Consider the following 15755-nt stretch of genomic DNA (forward strand, 5'->3'; position numbering starts at 1 on the left):
TGTACAGGTGTTGTTACAAGTGGTCTGCCACTGCGAGGACGATCAGCTGTCCGTCCCGTCTCCCTGTAGCGCCGTCTTAGGCGTCTCACAGTACGGACATTGCAATTTATTGCCCTGGCCACATCTGCAGTCCTCATGCCTCCTTGCAGCATGCCTAAGGCACGTTCACACAGATGAGCAGGGACCCTGGGCATCTTTCTTTTGGTGTTTTTTCAGAGTCAGTAGAAAGGCCTCTTCAGTGTCATAAGTTTGTATAACTGTGACCTTAATTGCCTACCGTCTGTAAGCTGTTAGTGTCTTAACGACCGTTCCACAGGTGCATGTTCATTAATTGATGGTTCATTGAACAAGCATGGGACACAGTGTTTAAACCCTTTACAATGAAGATCTGTGAAGTTATTTGGATTTTTACGAATTATCTTTGAAAGACAGGGTCCTGAAAGGCACTGTTTTTGCTGAGTTTAGTTAGCCACTATTCCCTCAAATCTAGAGACACGAGTACTTTGACCAGGCCTATATCTAAACTGTATGATCAAAGCCCCAACCAAGCAACACCTTCCTCATTATTCAGACTGATACTGTATCCTTAGCTTCCTTATTACCTGAGGCTATCTCATTAACATGGTTGTACACTCACAACTTTATCATAGTCCGTTTCTCTCTCTACCACACTAGTTCCATCTAGTTTGTGGATGTAGGAAGTAGGTTACACGATATAATTGTGTTGTAGGTTACATATTGTATATATATTTAAATTTAGGAATCCCATTAGCCAACGCCAGTGGCGACAGCTAGTCCTAATGGCGTCCAGTGTTGTAGACTACATTAATTGTCCCAGTGGTTCCTGGTCCTGGGGGACGTCCAGTGTTGTGGACTACATTCATTGTCCCAGTGGTTCCTGGTCCTGGGGACCCAAAGGGGTGCACAGTTTTAAAAAATAAATAAAATGTTTAAATTGAAAAACATTTTCACACCTGATTTATAATAATCAAAGGGTTGTTGATTAGTGTGTTTAGTACGAGGACCGTTCTTGGCGACCCAGGAACAGGATTGGGAGAGTCTGACATAGCCTATAGGTGTGGCTCTTGCTATTGAAAGTTTCCACCGAGTAAGTGCTGTGTGTGTGTGTGTGTGTGTGTGTGTGTGTGTGTGTGTGTGTGTGTGTGTGTGTGTGTGTGTGTCAACTCTACAGACAGTCATGTTGGCTTTTACATTTTATTTTTTTTAAAGTTTGGATTGTGTCCCCCCCCCCCGTGTGCCTCAGAACCAGTTAGGGGATTACCTGATCACCAGGATATCAGGTGAGCCTGTTTGTCACACTGACCTACCTACCTGGATTAACCTACCTGAGACACACACGCATACTGGTTACCTCATTTATCAGACACTCTCACTCTAAGTAGCTAGGTAAGACTACACATCACAGTTCATGTAAGTAAATTGATTTTCATTAAAGCAGCTATCAGCTAAATCAGTGCTAGTAAAAAGCAGACAAGTGCACACAATAGCCAGTGAAAGGGTTATGGTTGCAGGCCGATGCTTGACATTGCTGGCCTACTTGTTTTGCCACCAAACAGGCTGCTGTTCACCTAAAACTTAGCGTATGCTTCCCAGACAACAATTTTATTTTAGATTTTTTGGGGTGTTTGGCAGGTATTTTCTGTGGGGCTGTTTGAGCACACATTTCTTTCTGGAGGCAAGCTGATGTTCGTTAGCCGAACGTACTTGTACAATTTTACACCTTCTCCCCAATTTCGTGATATCCAATTGGTAGTTAGTCTTGTCCCATCGCTGCAAATCCGTACGGACACCGGAGAGGCAAGTCGAGAGCCATGTGTCTTCCGAAACATGACTGTTTCTTGACACACTGCTCGCTTAACCCGGATGCCAGCTGCACCAATGTGTCGGAGGAAACATCTTCCAGCTGGTAACCGAAGTCTGCTTGCATGCGCCCGGCCCGCCACAGGAGTCGCTAGAGCGTGATGGAACAAGGACATCCGGGTCTGTAGTGACGCCTCTAGCACAGCGACGCACTGCCTTAGACGGCTGCGCCACTCGGGAGGCCCGTTTACGCCCCTTTGTCGGTGATTGGTCGACTGTAGGGAATCTTCAATGAAGTGTTTGTGTCTGCAAAAACGTACATTTATGACAGATTTTTTGATTTATCTTAGATTGATTCTGACTGTTGAAGACATGTTAGTGGGTATGCTGTTGATACGGTGTCTCAAGAGGGACAAACGAGTAATATTGCATTTTTTTCTTGTTTTTCAAACGGAGGTCTTTTAGGGAGTGTGAGAGACACGGACTTTAACTTCACCTAGCCCAGTTCTGCTAGGAGCAAACTGAACTTATGCATGTGGACACCTTTAGGCAGCGTACGTATCACTGCTGATATCAGACCCCTGACCTGAGGCAGCACTCAAGCTGCTGGAGCCGTGTAGGACTCAACTAGGTCTGCGTCCCAAATGGCACCCTATCCCTTACAGGGCTCTGGTCAAAAGTAGTGCACTATATAGGGGGAAAGGGTGCCATTTGGGATGCACACTAGCTCTCTGATATTCACTCTCATTGGTTTCTTCCTGGGATGACTACCTGTTCCTAGAATGAACGCCCCACGGTGTTATGCTTTATTATCCTGCCATCTGTACCACGACTTGTCCTTTATCCTGCTATCTGTACCACGACTTGTCCTTTGTCCTGCCATCTCTACCACGACTTGTCCTTTATCCTGCCATCTCTACCACGACTTGTCCTTTATCCTGCCATCTCTACCACGACTTGTCCTTAGTCCTGCCATCTCTACCACGACTTGTCCTTTATCCTGCCATCTCTACCACGACTTGTCCTTAGTCCAGTTCCGTAAGCTGCTGTTTTCTCTCCTCCCTATGAAATTAGATTTGTGTCCTGGTGAGTCACAAGGGAGATGGCGTCCTGACGGAGAATGGATTCATGACTTATCGTAACATTGATCATTTGAATGCCCTCCACAATAAACCATCTCTTTTTCCTCTCTCCTTTCTTTCTCTCCTCTCTCTGTCGCTCTCTCAGGCTATCTACCCAATGGGATCCATGCGGTGGAGGCCATGTTGGCTGCGGCCAGCATCGGGGCCATCTGGTCGTCCACCTCTGTGGACTTTGGAGTCAACGTAAGGATGACCTCGACTGCATCTTATGACACCCTGTTCCCCATGTAGTCCACCACGACACCCTGTTCCCCATGTAGTCCACCACGACACCCTGTTCCCCATGTAGTCCACCACGACACCCTGTTCCCCATGTAGTCCACCACGACACCCTGTTCCCCATGTAGTCCACCACGACACCCTGTTCCCCATGTAGTCCACCACGACACCCTGTTCCCCATGTAGTCCACCACGACACCCTGTTCCCCATGTAGTCCACCACTTTTGACCAAGGGGAAGTGAGGGAGGGGGTATAGGAGGGCGTAGGTCAGCAGTCATGGATAATGGGTAGGTGAGGGTTTTCTCAAATTTTGGAATAGTACTTTGTTCGTCTTGCTAATGGCTCCTGCGGAGGGGTTGTTAGTTAGCTCTGTTATGGCCCTTTCTTAGTTGTCGTCACCCCCACCCCACCTGGCACGACATGCAGGCTAAAGCAAATGCTAAAAGTATTTAAAACACACAACGAGCAGGGATGCTGTTGAGTGTGGTGACTCGTGGCGTCAGCCTGAATGGGAGTTAGCCCCCCCCCCCCGCCAGCAGAATACTGCTGATGCTACGCTAGAAATGGAACACCCTGCATTGGTACCAGTCTCTTGCGTGAATGCATCTGTCAACATGAATACCACCTGTCCTGTTACGTCCCAACAATACCTCCTTCCTCCTGAAGTGTGCACTCGTTCATTACTTCCCACAAATATAAAAGCGTTGGATTGGCGGAGGTATAGGCAAGTACGAGTTTCCACCATGTTTCTTATACAAGTCATTTCCTTTTCAAATCAGTTTGCAATCGCAGCCGCACACTTTGGGAGGAAGGAGAGATAATTGGGACGAAAGCTATGATGTAGGAAATGTGGTGGGTAAATCCCACTGGCCCATACCTCCATCAATCCAATACATTTAGATTTATGAGAAGAAGTGGAGTGCCTACTTCAGGAGGAAGGATATACAGTACTGTTGGGACTGTCTGATCTTTTACTGCCCCCTTGTGGCGAAAAGAGAGTATTTCAACACAAAGCATTGTAGCACATCGGCATCGTCAAATGCACGTTAGATATGGCTTGTAATACTAAAGAGAAAGTCTGTCTATTTGTAGTGTTTCACTGCCGTTTCGGATGATTTGAATCGCATTTCCCTAGCTGACTGTGTTATAGGAATTTCCAGGTGGACAAGTCAGAGCAGTTGATAATATATCAAGAAGAAATTACTAGTTTGCAAACAGGGAGAACAATATCCCACACAGGAGCAGAGAATGTCTAGTTGGCCTTCTCTGAGGAGAGAATTTTTAAATCTTATTTTAAAATAGTTTAAGCTAATTTACTGATAAAAAAAATAAATAAAAAAAACATTTTAAAAGCTCAATGCTTTGTGGAGAACAGTAGAAATGGCCCCAGTCATTATCACACTGGTTACTGTAGCTTCGTTCACCTCAGGCGATCTACAAACACATAGCCTATTAGCTACACCATTAGTCGCTACACATTAACTCCGCACCCTCAGGTTTGAAAACTATAATTGAATACGTATACAGGGATCTGTTTGCAGAAAAAGTAAAAAAAAAAACATTTTCATTACTGAACCTTTTTTTTTCCCAGCTAATATTCCTGCATTTCTACACATTTCGTTAATATATTATCTGAGTGAGAGTGACTAACACAATCTGTGGGGGCCCCCTGGAGATCAGGGGGCCCTGCGTGCCTGGTTTTGAATTTTCCATGATAGCAGGTTAGACTAATTTGACCAATCTACATTATTTAATTTTTTACTAAGATAGTCTAATTGGGGTGACTTTTCTTTGAGTGACAGATAACAAGTGGAAAAATGCTGATGCACCTTGTGTATTCTACTATTCTAACTGTCAACAGTAAGTTGAAAACCAGACTCATTTCCTCGTATGTAGCTACGGCCCAGTTGGTACTGTATGTATGCTCCGTGCACATTAGAAACCCATACCGAGGACCACATTAAACTCAGTGGGACTGTAAAGTCCACATTAGAAACCAGTGTACTCAATGTCATCCTCTGGGGTTATTTTTTACTTTTATGTAGTTTAACTGTACGACTTGTTTTTCCCAAAAATGTATCCATTGTGTCTCTCTCTGTCTCTCTGTCTCTCTGTCTCTCTGTCTCTCTGTCTCTCTGTCTCTCTGTCTCTCTGTCTCTCTGTCTCTCTGTCTCTCTGTCTCTCTGTCTCTCTGTCTCTCTGTCTCTCTGTCTCTCTGTCTCTCTGTCTCTCTGTCTCTCTGTCTCTCTGTCTCTCTGTGTCTCTCTCTCTGTGTCTCTCTCTGTGTCTGTGTCTCTCTCTCTCAGGGTGTGTTGGACAGGTTTTCTCAGATCCAGCCAAAGCTCATCTTCTCCGTTGCAGCGGTGGTGTACAACGGCAAACGGCACGACCACATGGAGAAACTACACAGTGTGGTCAAAGGTAGTGCAATGCCTTGTTTGTGTGTGTGGTTAGTTAGTATTGGGGTGTGTGTATAATGTCACTAGCACGGTCTGTTCTTAGGACTGCCTGATCTCCAGAAGGTGGTTGTCATTCCCTACGTACGAAGCAAACAGGACACTGATCTTTCCAGGATCCCCAATAGGTGTGTATTTCTGACTGAGTCAGGTTAACCCTTTATGGGTGCTGGTCAAACGTAGTGCTCTAATATAGGACATAGGGTGCAGTTTGGGACATACTTTCTGTGTTTTTATCATTTAACCTCGTTTACCTAATGTGAAGTGTGTGTGTGTGGTATGTTAATTTCCTTCAATATAACTAACACTCTTGCAGTCTCTCCCACTTGGGCTTTGGTTATACATTTATCTGAGTTGTCTCTTTTTAACCCTCCTGTTTTACTCTTTTACCATGTCTACATCTCTTCTTTTCCCCTCCCCAGTGTGTATCTAGATGACTTTCTGGCCACAGGGAAGGAGGGGGACCAGGCCCCTCAGCTGGAGTTTGAGCAGCTGCCCTTCTCTCACCCCCTGTTTATCATGTACTCCTCTGGGACCACCGGATCCCCCAAGTGTATGGTGCACTCGGCAGGGGTAAGATACAGCTGTCTCTCTGATACCCACGCACGCGTATGGCTGCTGGGTCAGACCTCATCTGTACACAGTTCATCCACATCACACTGAACTCCAGCAGACATTGGAACACAAAGTAGGATTCCAAACAGAAATAACACTCCAGAAGAAATGCCAAACCAAAGCAACTGTCCTACATTGTAGGGTGCATCACCGTGGGAGTTTTAAAACAGAACGTCTTCACCTTTATTATTTCTAAATTAAAACAACATTCAAACAACGTCCTCGCTACCCTTCGTTAATGGTTTCTCCCACCAGAGGGCAGCAACAGTCCATCCGAAAAAGATGGGAAAAGTCTGTCCGTCTGTGTGTCACATAAAGGCCTGTTTTATACAGGTGTATTAATCTGAGCATAAGTGTGATCTATGTTGATTAGGGATCAGTTCTGTACACAGTAAAATAAACTGTAGACGACACCATTTTAAATGGATGAAATAAGACTTGAGCAGATGAATGTGGATGGTGTTTTTAGTTATGGCGAGCTGTTTAAAAACACTGGAGTGTACTGTATGTCTAATTCACAATCACTTAGCCTTCAAGGGGCAAAACAATTGACATTTCCTGCCCCCCCCCCCCCAAAAAACCCCCCACTAAGTTCGCTTGTTAGTTTAGACATCCGGGTGTGTTTGAGGGTTTCGACAGCACTTTTAGCTTCTCTCTGACTCCCTCCCGCTGCGTCCTCCTTCCTTCCATTGTACAATTTCCTCTTCGTTCTCTCTCTTTCTCTCCCTCCCCACCCCTTCTCCGGATAATTAGATAGTTATGCGGCATTCGACTCTGGTGGTGCCCGCCAGCGCAGGCAATTAAACTGGCACTAGAGGCTCCTTGTTAGGCTTTGTTAGGAATGCTGTCAAACCCAAACAGCGCCCGCTATGGAAGCAAGAGAAGAGGCATGGCATCTCTCTCACAAATCAGGCATCGGAGCACGCTCTCCGCATACACTTCTCATCCCGCTCTCCTCATCTCGTAATTACTTACCCCCCCCCCCGGCTCTAACGGCCCTGGCACTCACACAGTCACTTAAACGCCAAAAGTCCTTCTGCCAATGCACACTTAGATTAGAGAGAGAGAGGGGTCCCGTTGTGTCAGGATGTCAACTTTTAGGGGCTAGCATAAGGACAATGTAGGAACGTTGAGGGCTGCCCTGACAAATTATTAGCTAGCCTATTTTCCCAGACTGGGACATTTTTAGGCTACACACACTGAAAAATATAATTTAAAAAATCTACAGAAAGATGGTGTATTATTTCCATAATTTGACTAAACGCTGTTTCAACAATGCCAACGATCTCTTCGTTTTAAGGAAAGGCTTTGAAGTGTTTGATATGTGTCCAAAAATATATTGCAATGTTCAGGAAAGGAAAATCAACATTTCGAGACACTCTCAGGCCGTCTTGGTTGGACGCACATGTGGTACGTTTATGTAGTGGAAAAGTGAACTAGCAGTTTGCCTCATGTAGATTTTGGAGAGAGCTGATCTACTGTAGGGTCAGTTTAGAGAGAGCTGATCTACTGTAGGGTCAGTTTAGAGAGAGCGGATCTACTGTAGGGTCAGTTTAGAGAGAGCGGATCTACTGTAGGGTCAGTTTAGAGAGAGCGGATCTACTGTAGGGTCAGTTTAGAGAGCTGATCTACTGTAGGGTCAGTTTAGAGAGAGCTGATCTACTGTAGGATCAGTTTAGAGAGAGCTGATCTACTGTAGGATTAGTTCAGCCTTTTTAGATCAGAATGAATCAGATGATATGGACAAGACACCTCATTCTAGATCAGCACTCCTACTAGACTAGGGGTTAGTGCAGCCTCGCATTCGGGGGACAGGGTAACCACTGGTAACCGGGTCACCAGGATACATCTCTGAGCTATGGAACGCCGTTTGGGTCTTTGCGTGTCAAAGATGCATGTCAAATAAGCTTGTTGACCAATCAGGACCTGATTAACATGTTAAATCATGTGACGCGCAATCATTTATCAAAACATTTTTTCCATACTTATTACACTTTAACTCGTGTTTCGTATGTCACAGCGATTCAACGAGATGATATGATGCTGGTAAAGTTCTCGCGCACACGCCTCTGCACACACTTCCCCAAGTTCTGGGACAGTGCTGGTCAGAAAACAAAGCTAGCTAGCTTGTGGATGCAAACAATGTTCTCCCCCCAAAACGCAGCAAAATTACATCTGTTTCAGTAGCTACAGTTGAAGTCGGAAGTTTACATACCCCTTAGCCAAATATATTTAATCTCAGTTTTTCACAATTCCTGACATTTAATCCTAGTAAAAATGTCCTGTTTTAGGCCAGTTAGATCACCATTTTATTTTAAGAATGTGAAATGTCAGAATAATAGTAGCGATAATGATTTATTTCAGCTTTTATTTCTTTCATCACATTCCCAGTGGGTCAGAAGTTTACATACACGCAATTAGTATTTGGTAGCATTGCCTTTATATTGTTTAACTTGGGTCAAACATTTCGGATAGCCTTCCACTTGTCCATTTGGAAGACCCATTTGCGATCAAGCTTTAACTTCCTGACTGATCTCTTGAGATGTTGCTTCAATATATCCACATAATCTATTTTGTGAAGTGCACCAGTCCCTCCTGCAGCAAAGCACCCCCACAACATGATGCTGCCACCCCCGTGCTTCATGGCTGTGATGGTGTTCTTCAGCTTGCAAGCACCCCCCCCCTTTTTCCTCCAAACAAAACGATGGTCATTATGGCCAAACAGTTCTATTTTTGTTTCATCAGACCAGAGGACAATTCTCCAAAAAGTACGATCTTTGTCCCCATGTGCAGTTGCAAACCGTAGTCTGGCTTTGTTATTGCGGTTTTGGAGCAGTGGCTTCTTTGCTGAGAGGCCTTTCCGGTTATGTCAATATAAGACTCGTTCTACTGTGGATATAGATACTTTTGTACCTGTTTCCTCCAGCATCTTCACAAGGTCCTTTGCTTTTGCTGTTATTCTGGGATTGATTTGCATTTTTTGTACCAAAGTACGTTCATCTCTAGGAGACAGAACGTGTCTCCTTCCTCAGCGGTATGACGGCTACATGGTCCTGTGGTGTTTATACTTGCGTACTATTGTTTGTACAGATGAACGTGATACCTTCAGGCATTTGGAAATTGCTCCCAAGGATGAACCAGACTTGTGGAGGTCTACAATTATTATTTATTTTTTTCTGTGGTCTTGGCTGATTTCTTTAGATTTTCCCAAGATGTCAAGCAAAGAGGCACTGAGTTTGAAGGTAGGCCTTGAAATACATCCACAGGTACACCTCCAATTGACTCAAATGATGTCAATTAGCCTATCAGAAGCTTCTAAAGCTATGACATCCTTCTCTGGAATTTTCCAAGCTGTTTAAAGGCACAGTCAACTTAGTGTATGTAAACTTCTGACCCAATGGAATTGTGATACAGTGACTTATGAGTGAAACGATCTGTCTGTAAACAATTGTTGGAAAAATGTACTTGTGTCATGCACAAAGTAGATGTTCTAACCGACTTGCCAAAACTATAGTTTGTTAACAAGAAATTTGTGGAGTGGTTGAAAAACCAGTTTTAATGACTCCAACCTAAGTGTAGGTAAACTTCCCACTTCAACTGTAGGTGTCGTCATCTAAAATTGTGTTCGTATTTGGTTGATGATGGACAGACCTGTTCCGGTCAAGCCACACTAGTCAGATGAAGCTAGCCAGCTGCTTATAACGTTAGCTTGGGGCAACAGGGTTAGGTAGCTGGAAAGCTTGTTTAGTTCATTTAGCTTAGGGCTAACAAAGAATCTATATATTAGTCAACCGACTGTCATCTGACCAATTGATTGGTTGTAAGAACAATTTTCAAATGTGTATTTTTCCATACAGTGCATTCCTAAAATATTCAGACCCATCTTTCCACATTTTGTTACATTACAGCCGTATTCTAAAATAGATTTAAAAAAAAAAAAATCTCATCAATATACACACAATACCCCATAATGACATCACAATACCCCATAATGACATCACAATACCCCATAATGACATCACAATACCCCATAATGACATCACAATACCCCATAATGACATCACAATACCCCATAATGACATCACAATACCCCATAATGACAAAGCGAAAACAGGTTTTTAGAAATGTTTGACTTAAGTACTCTGACCCTTTGCTTTGATAATTGAAATTGAGCTCAGTTGCATCCTGTTTACATTGATCAGATCTTCATATGTTTCTACAGCTTGATTTCAATCCACCTGTGTTAAATGTAATTGATTGGACATGATTTGGAAAGGCACACAACCATGAGGTCAAAGGAATTGTCCGTAGAGCTTCTAGACAGGATTGTGCCGAGGCACATCCCTACAGTGAAACATTGTGGTGGCAGCATCATGCTGTGTGGATGTTTTTCAGCGGAAGGGACTGGGTGACTAGTCAGGATCGAGGGAAAGATGAACGGAGCAAAGCACAGAGTTTCTTGATGAAAATCTGCTCCAGAGCAATTAGGACCTAACTGTTTGATTTAAATAATTAAGACAAACAAATGACTCGAGGGAGCCAGAGATCAAGATAACCTGAAGGGGGGGGGAATATATCTGTATCTGTCGCTCGTCATGTTAACTCTCTCTCTCATCTGCAGGGGACGCTTATCCAGCATCTGAAAGAGCACGTTCTCCATGGCAACGTGACCAGCAGTGATGTTGTCATCTACTACACCACGGTGAGTCATCTTGTCAGATCAAAACGTCTTCCTGTCGTCTCTAAAACCACAAGTTGACAAAACATCCCCTTACAACCTGATCATGTCGTCAACACAAAACGTCCAAATGACCCCCCCCCCCCCAAAAAAAGCTAGAAGTAATCGCAACCAGTTTTGCCGGTCTGAGTACAGGTTGACAAGTAACTAACCAATCAAACAGTGTTTTTTTTTATTTTTTATTATTAATTTCTTCAAAGACCACAAACACACAGGATGCAGAAGTTAGAGAATCCTATTCATCAAGTCAAGTGTTTGAAAGCCTTTGGGGAATGGTCAAGACTGATGAAAGTGCAACCTCACCGCGATGTAATTGACAGCCTCGTACTGACAGAGGTACCAGAGAAATCACAGCGGAATTCATTCCTTACACATAGAAGGGGAGCAACACAGTACTTCTCGTCTTTGATGTTTTTCTTACAGAACACACACACACACACACACTCTCTCCACAAATATGCTCTCTTTGCATTCCTACCATGGGCCTATGAGGGTGGGATGCAGAGGGAAGCCTGGGTGTTTCCTGACGGTCCTTCCCCTCTTGTTTCCATCAGACGGGCTGGATGATGTGGAACTGGCTGGTGACGTCGTTGGCCATAGGGGCCTCTGTGGTTCTGTACGACGGCTCACCTCTCATGCCCACACCCAACGTCCTCTGGGACCTTGTGGACCAATTGGGGTAAGTCTAATCTCTCCCAACTTCCCTGACTAAAGTTACGTCTGTTGGGAAAAGGGATACGAGCCAACTATTCTTCTGATGTGCTGTTTTTTTTTCACGGGGAGGTCTGCACCTGGCATTTGTGGCATCTATCACATTATGGAACGGGTTCATCTGGCCCATAGGGCAGAGACGATGAAAAATCCACATAGCAGGGCCTTGCCATTCGCATTATGTCAAACATCTCAACACTTCCCCCTGAACCAAATCCAGTAGCCGTTCTGAGATTGTGGGAGGAAGGATGACAGTTTTAATGATGGCATTACCTAGACCAGTGTTTCCCAACCCGGTCGTCAGGGCCTGCCCGGCATTCAACAACATTTAAATGATGTACAAATATTTGTTCTGTTAGTTCTATTCTGGGGGGGCGAGGATGACGTTGGTAAGCACTAACTTACTGCATGTAGCAGTCCCCACAGTGTCTGCACCAGTGCCCCCTAGGTTTAGCTTCCCCTTCCCCAATCCTAACTTTAACCATTAGTAGGGAAATGATAAACTGACCATGATCTGCAATCTAGGGCAAACTTCACCCCGGAGCGAAGAGGGAAGGTGGGCTGTTAGCTGGCAGTTACCGTGGAGACTGACAAGCCTGTAACCCAAATGGGAGGTGTGGTCGGTGACATGTATTTAAACGATGTGGGATGAAAACAACTTGGATTCCACAAGGCTGCAGGCAAGATTATTTAGGGTTTTATCGATTCATCCTCGTCTAGGTATATGTAATAGTAGTCGCCTGTTGAGACACTCCCCTCAGAACACACACAGAGGTGTGTGTGTGTGTGTGTACACACCTAATCCTGTGTCTTGGCTGGGATGAAACAGCCCCTTCTTGTTTTCTCATTGTGTTCCCACTGCTGTTCCCCCTCAAAGGGGGGGGGGGGGGAACTATTGTTATGAAAAGCTGGCGTACTGCAGGATTTTCAGGCCTACGCACACCAACCCATTTGACGTGCATGCAGCCTGTATCAACCAGATATTCCTGTATGTAGAGCTCAAAAGAAACGCAGCACCTTGTATGAAACATCCACACACTGGTATGTATAAAAATGATGAATAAACTATCAAATGAGCCCCTAATCTGCTATATCTTTAGCGAGAGACCACTAGCCTCTGGGGGATAATCCAGACCTCTTTAGCGAGAGACCACTAGCCTCTGGGGGATAATCCAGACCTCTTTAGCGAGAGACCACTAGACTCTGGGGGATAATCCAGACCTCTTTAGTGAGGGACCACTAGACTGGGGGATAATCCAGACCTCTTTAGCGAGGGACCACTAGACTCTGGGGGATAATCCAGACCTCTTTAGCGAGGGACCACTAGACTCTGGGGGATAATCCAGACCTCTGTAGCGAGAGACCACTAGACTCTGGGGGATAATCCAGACCTCTTTAGCGAGAGACCACTAGACTCTGGGGTATAATCCAGACCTCTTTAGCGAGAGACCACTAGACTCTGGGGTATAATCCAGACCTCTGTAGCGAGGGACCACTAGACTCTATGGGGATAATCCAGATCTCTTTAGCGAGAGACCACTAGACTCTATGGGGATAATCCAGACCTCTTTAGCGAGGGACCACTAGACTCTATGGGGATAATCCAGATCTCTTTAGCGAGGGACCACTAGACTCTGGGGGATAATCCAGACCTCTTTAGCGAGAGACCACTAGACTCTGGGGGATAATCCAGACCTCTTTAGCGAGAGACCACTAGACTCTGGGGTATAATCCAGACCTCTGTAGCGAGGGACCACTAGACTCTATGGGGATAATCCAGATCTCTTTAGCGAGAGACCACTAGACTCTATGGGGATAATCCAGACCTCTTTAGCGAGGGACCACTAGACTCTGGGGGATAATCCAGACCTCTTTAGCGAGAGACCACTAGACTCTGGGGGATAATCCAGACCTCTTTAGCGAGAGACCACCAGACTCTATGGGGATAATCCAGATCTCTTTAGCGAGAGACCACTAGACTCTATGGGGATAATCCAGATCTCTTTAGCGAGAGACCACTAGACTCTGGGGGATAATCCAGACCTCTTTAGCGAGAGACCACTAGACTCTGGGGGATAATCCAGACCTCTTTAGCGAGAGACCACTAGACTCTGGGGGATAATCCAGACCTCTTTAGCTAGAGACCACTAGACTCTGGGGGATAATCCAGACCTCTGTAGCGAGAGACCACTAGACTCTATGGGGATAATCCAGACCTCTGTAGCGAGGGACCACTAGACTCTGGGGGATAATCCATCCACATTTTGGCTGCTCTTCATCTTTCTTCCTCTGTTTTTTCTCTTCTGCATCCATCTATATTCCTCATGAGGGTGTTATGTTTTCCTGATTATGGTTGTCCAAAGAGGTATCTCAGACATTGTGTTTGTCTGAGTGTTGAACACAATCTTGAAATGCTGGGAAGCAGCAGCAACAACAACAACAATGAAAAAAATAACCTTTTTATTTAGGCATGGTGATTTTTAAAAAATGTAACTAGGCAAGTCAGATTAAGAACACATTCTTATTTTCAATGACGGCCTAGGAACGGGGGTTAACTGCCTTGTTCAGGGGCAGAACGACAGATTTTTACCTTGTCAGCTCGGGGATTCGATCTAGCAACCTTTCGGTTACTGGCCCGAAAGGATGCTAGATCTAACCACTAGGCTACCTGCTGCCCCATGCAAGATCAGCAGCAATTAGGTCCTCTACCAACAATCTGAATTGGTGGCTGGCATGTGAGAGCCACGTTTTCCTTGCAAATGAAATCACAACATGTCATCTTTTTTACTAACATTCTACTAACCTTATTGTCGAGTTACCTTCACAAGCAAAGTTGATCTCAAGTCCAATCCCAAATGTTAGCTCTCTCTCTCTGTAACTCCCCATCCTCCCCATCCCGCTTTGTGACCTGTGATAGGTTGTTTGGGGATTGTCTGAAGGTTGTCAATGGGTTCTCTGATACATGGTGCTTGCGTGAGGAATTGAGAGAGCAGGAGCAGACCGCCAGGAGGAGCTCACACCACATAAATGGCTGATCATTGATTTCCCATGGAAGAAACATGGACCGAGACTGTTCAGCTGTGTAAATTAACCCAATGAAGCACTCATTCAGGAAGCCCACTGTAAAAAGAATCCCCTTTTTTTTTTAATATCTCTCCCATTTGAATGGTGAAAGTAGATGGTAAAACAGGGTCGATACATCGATTGTCTTCCTCTTGTATTCTACCTGAGGAGAAAGAAGGGCGGGTGCGGGGGAGTGTAGTCGAGGACAAAGGAGAGTTGTTGTTCCTCCTCTTCGCCAGAGTCCCTTTGTTTCTCAGTCAGATGGATTTCCTGGGCACAATTAGCCTTGTTTCTTATTCAACACTGGACAGTGCCCGCGTGGAGCGCACACACCGACCTACACAGGGGACTTGTTGGTCTACAATACGAGGCGCTGTTGGAATGACTGTTTCTGTAATCTTATGGAAACCCGTGCAGCCCTGTAAAAAAATGCGATACCAGACTAGGCCCTAGTTTTGCAGTGGGGTGAATGCCATACGCCCAGTTCATCTGCTGCATACAGTGGTTCCCCCTTTTTAAAAGTTGCGAGCTTACGCCGCGGGACTTAGAGGTCATTTGTGGTTTAGTACGGTACCCTGCGTCACCACTTCATTGCTCCAGACCAGCGCAAGGGGGAGTTAGAGCACTGATTATGCTTTTGGGTCCTACTGTGTCTCTAACTGACAATGAATGGGTGACATAAACCTATAGAAACTGATAATTGTGCACGACTTCAGTATTACTTACTAAAACTGTTACACTAAGGTTTGTATTTAATTTTGTTAGGATTATTTTGGTGTTACTGTGGTACTGTAGCCCACTCCCGACCAGTCATGTTGTACAGACCAACGGTCTAAGACACTGCATGGCAGTGCAAGCTTTGTTGCTACAGATGCTAGTTCAATACCGGTGCCGGCCTCGACCGGGAGACCCATGAGATGACTGTAGGTTTTTGGTTTCTCTCCCTCTAAAAACAGAAATAAATCATTCTAAATAACAAACAGGCTTTA

General features: G+C 44.9%; 1 protein-coding gene across 1 annotated transcript in view; it reads left to right on the forward strand.

The window, feature by feature from the left end:
• aacs (acetoacetyl-CoA synthetase) overlaps positions 1–15755 on the forward strand; it is a 56423-nt gene that overhangs the window by 13894 nt on the left and 26774 nt on the right. The window contains exons 5-10 of the mRNA XM_029718000.1: positions 3049–3146; positions 5490–5604; positions 5686–5767; positions 6062–6212; positions 10876–10956; positions 11547–11671. Coding sequence (XP_029573860.1) covers positions 3049–3146; positions 5490–5604; positions 5686–5767; positions 6062–6212; positions 10876–10956; positions 11547–11671 — 652 coding nt within the window. The remainder of the gene's footprint in view (positions 1–3048; positions 3147–5489; positions 5605–5685; positions 5768–6061; positions 6213–10875; positions 10957–11546; positions 11672–15755) is intronic.

Source organism: Salmo trutta, chromosome 27 (assembly GCF_901001165.1).
Source record: "Salmo trutta chromosome 27, fSalTru1.1, whole genome shotgun sequence".
Classification (NCBI taxonomy): domain Eukaryota; kingdom Metazoa; phylum Chordata; class Actinopteri; order Salmoniformes; family Salmonidae; genus Salmo; species Salmo trutta.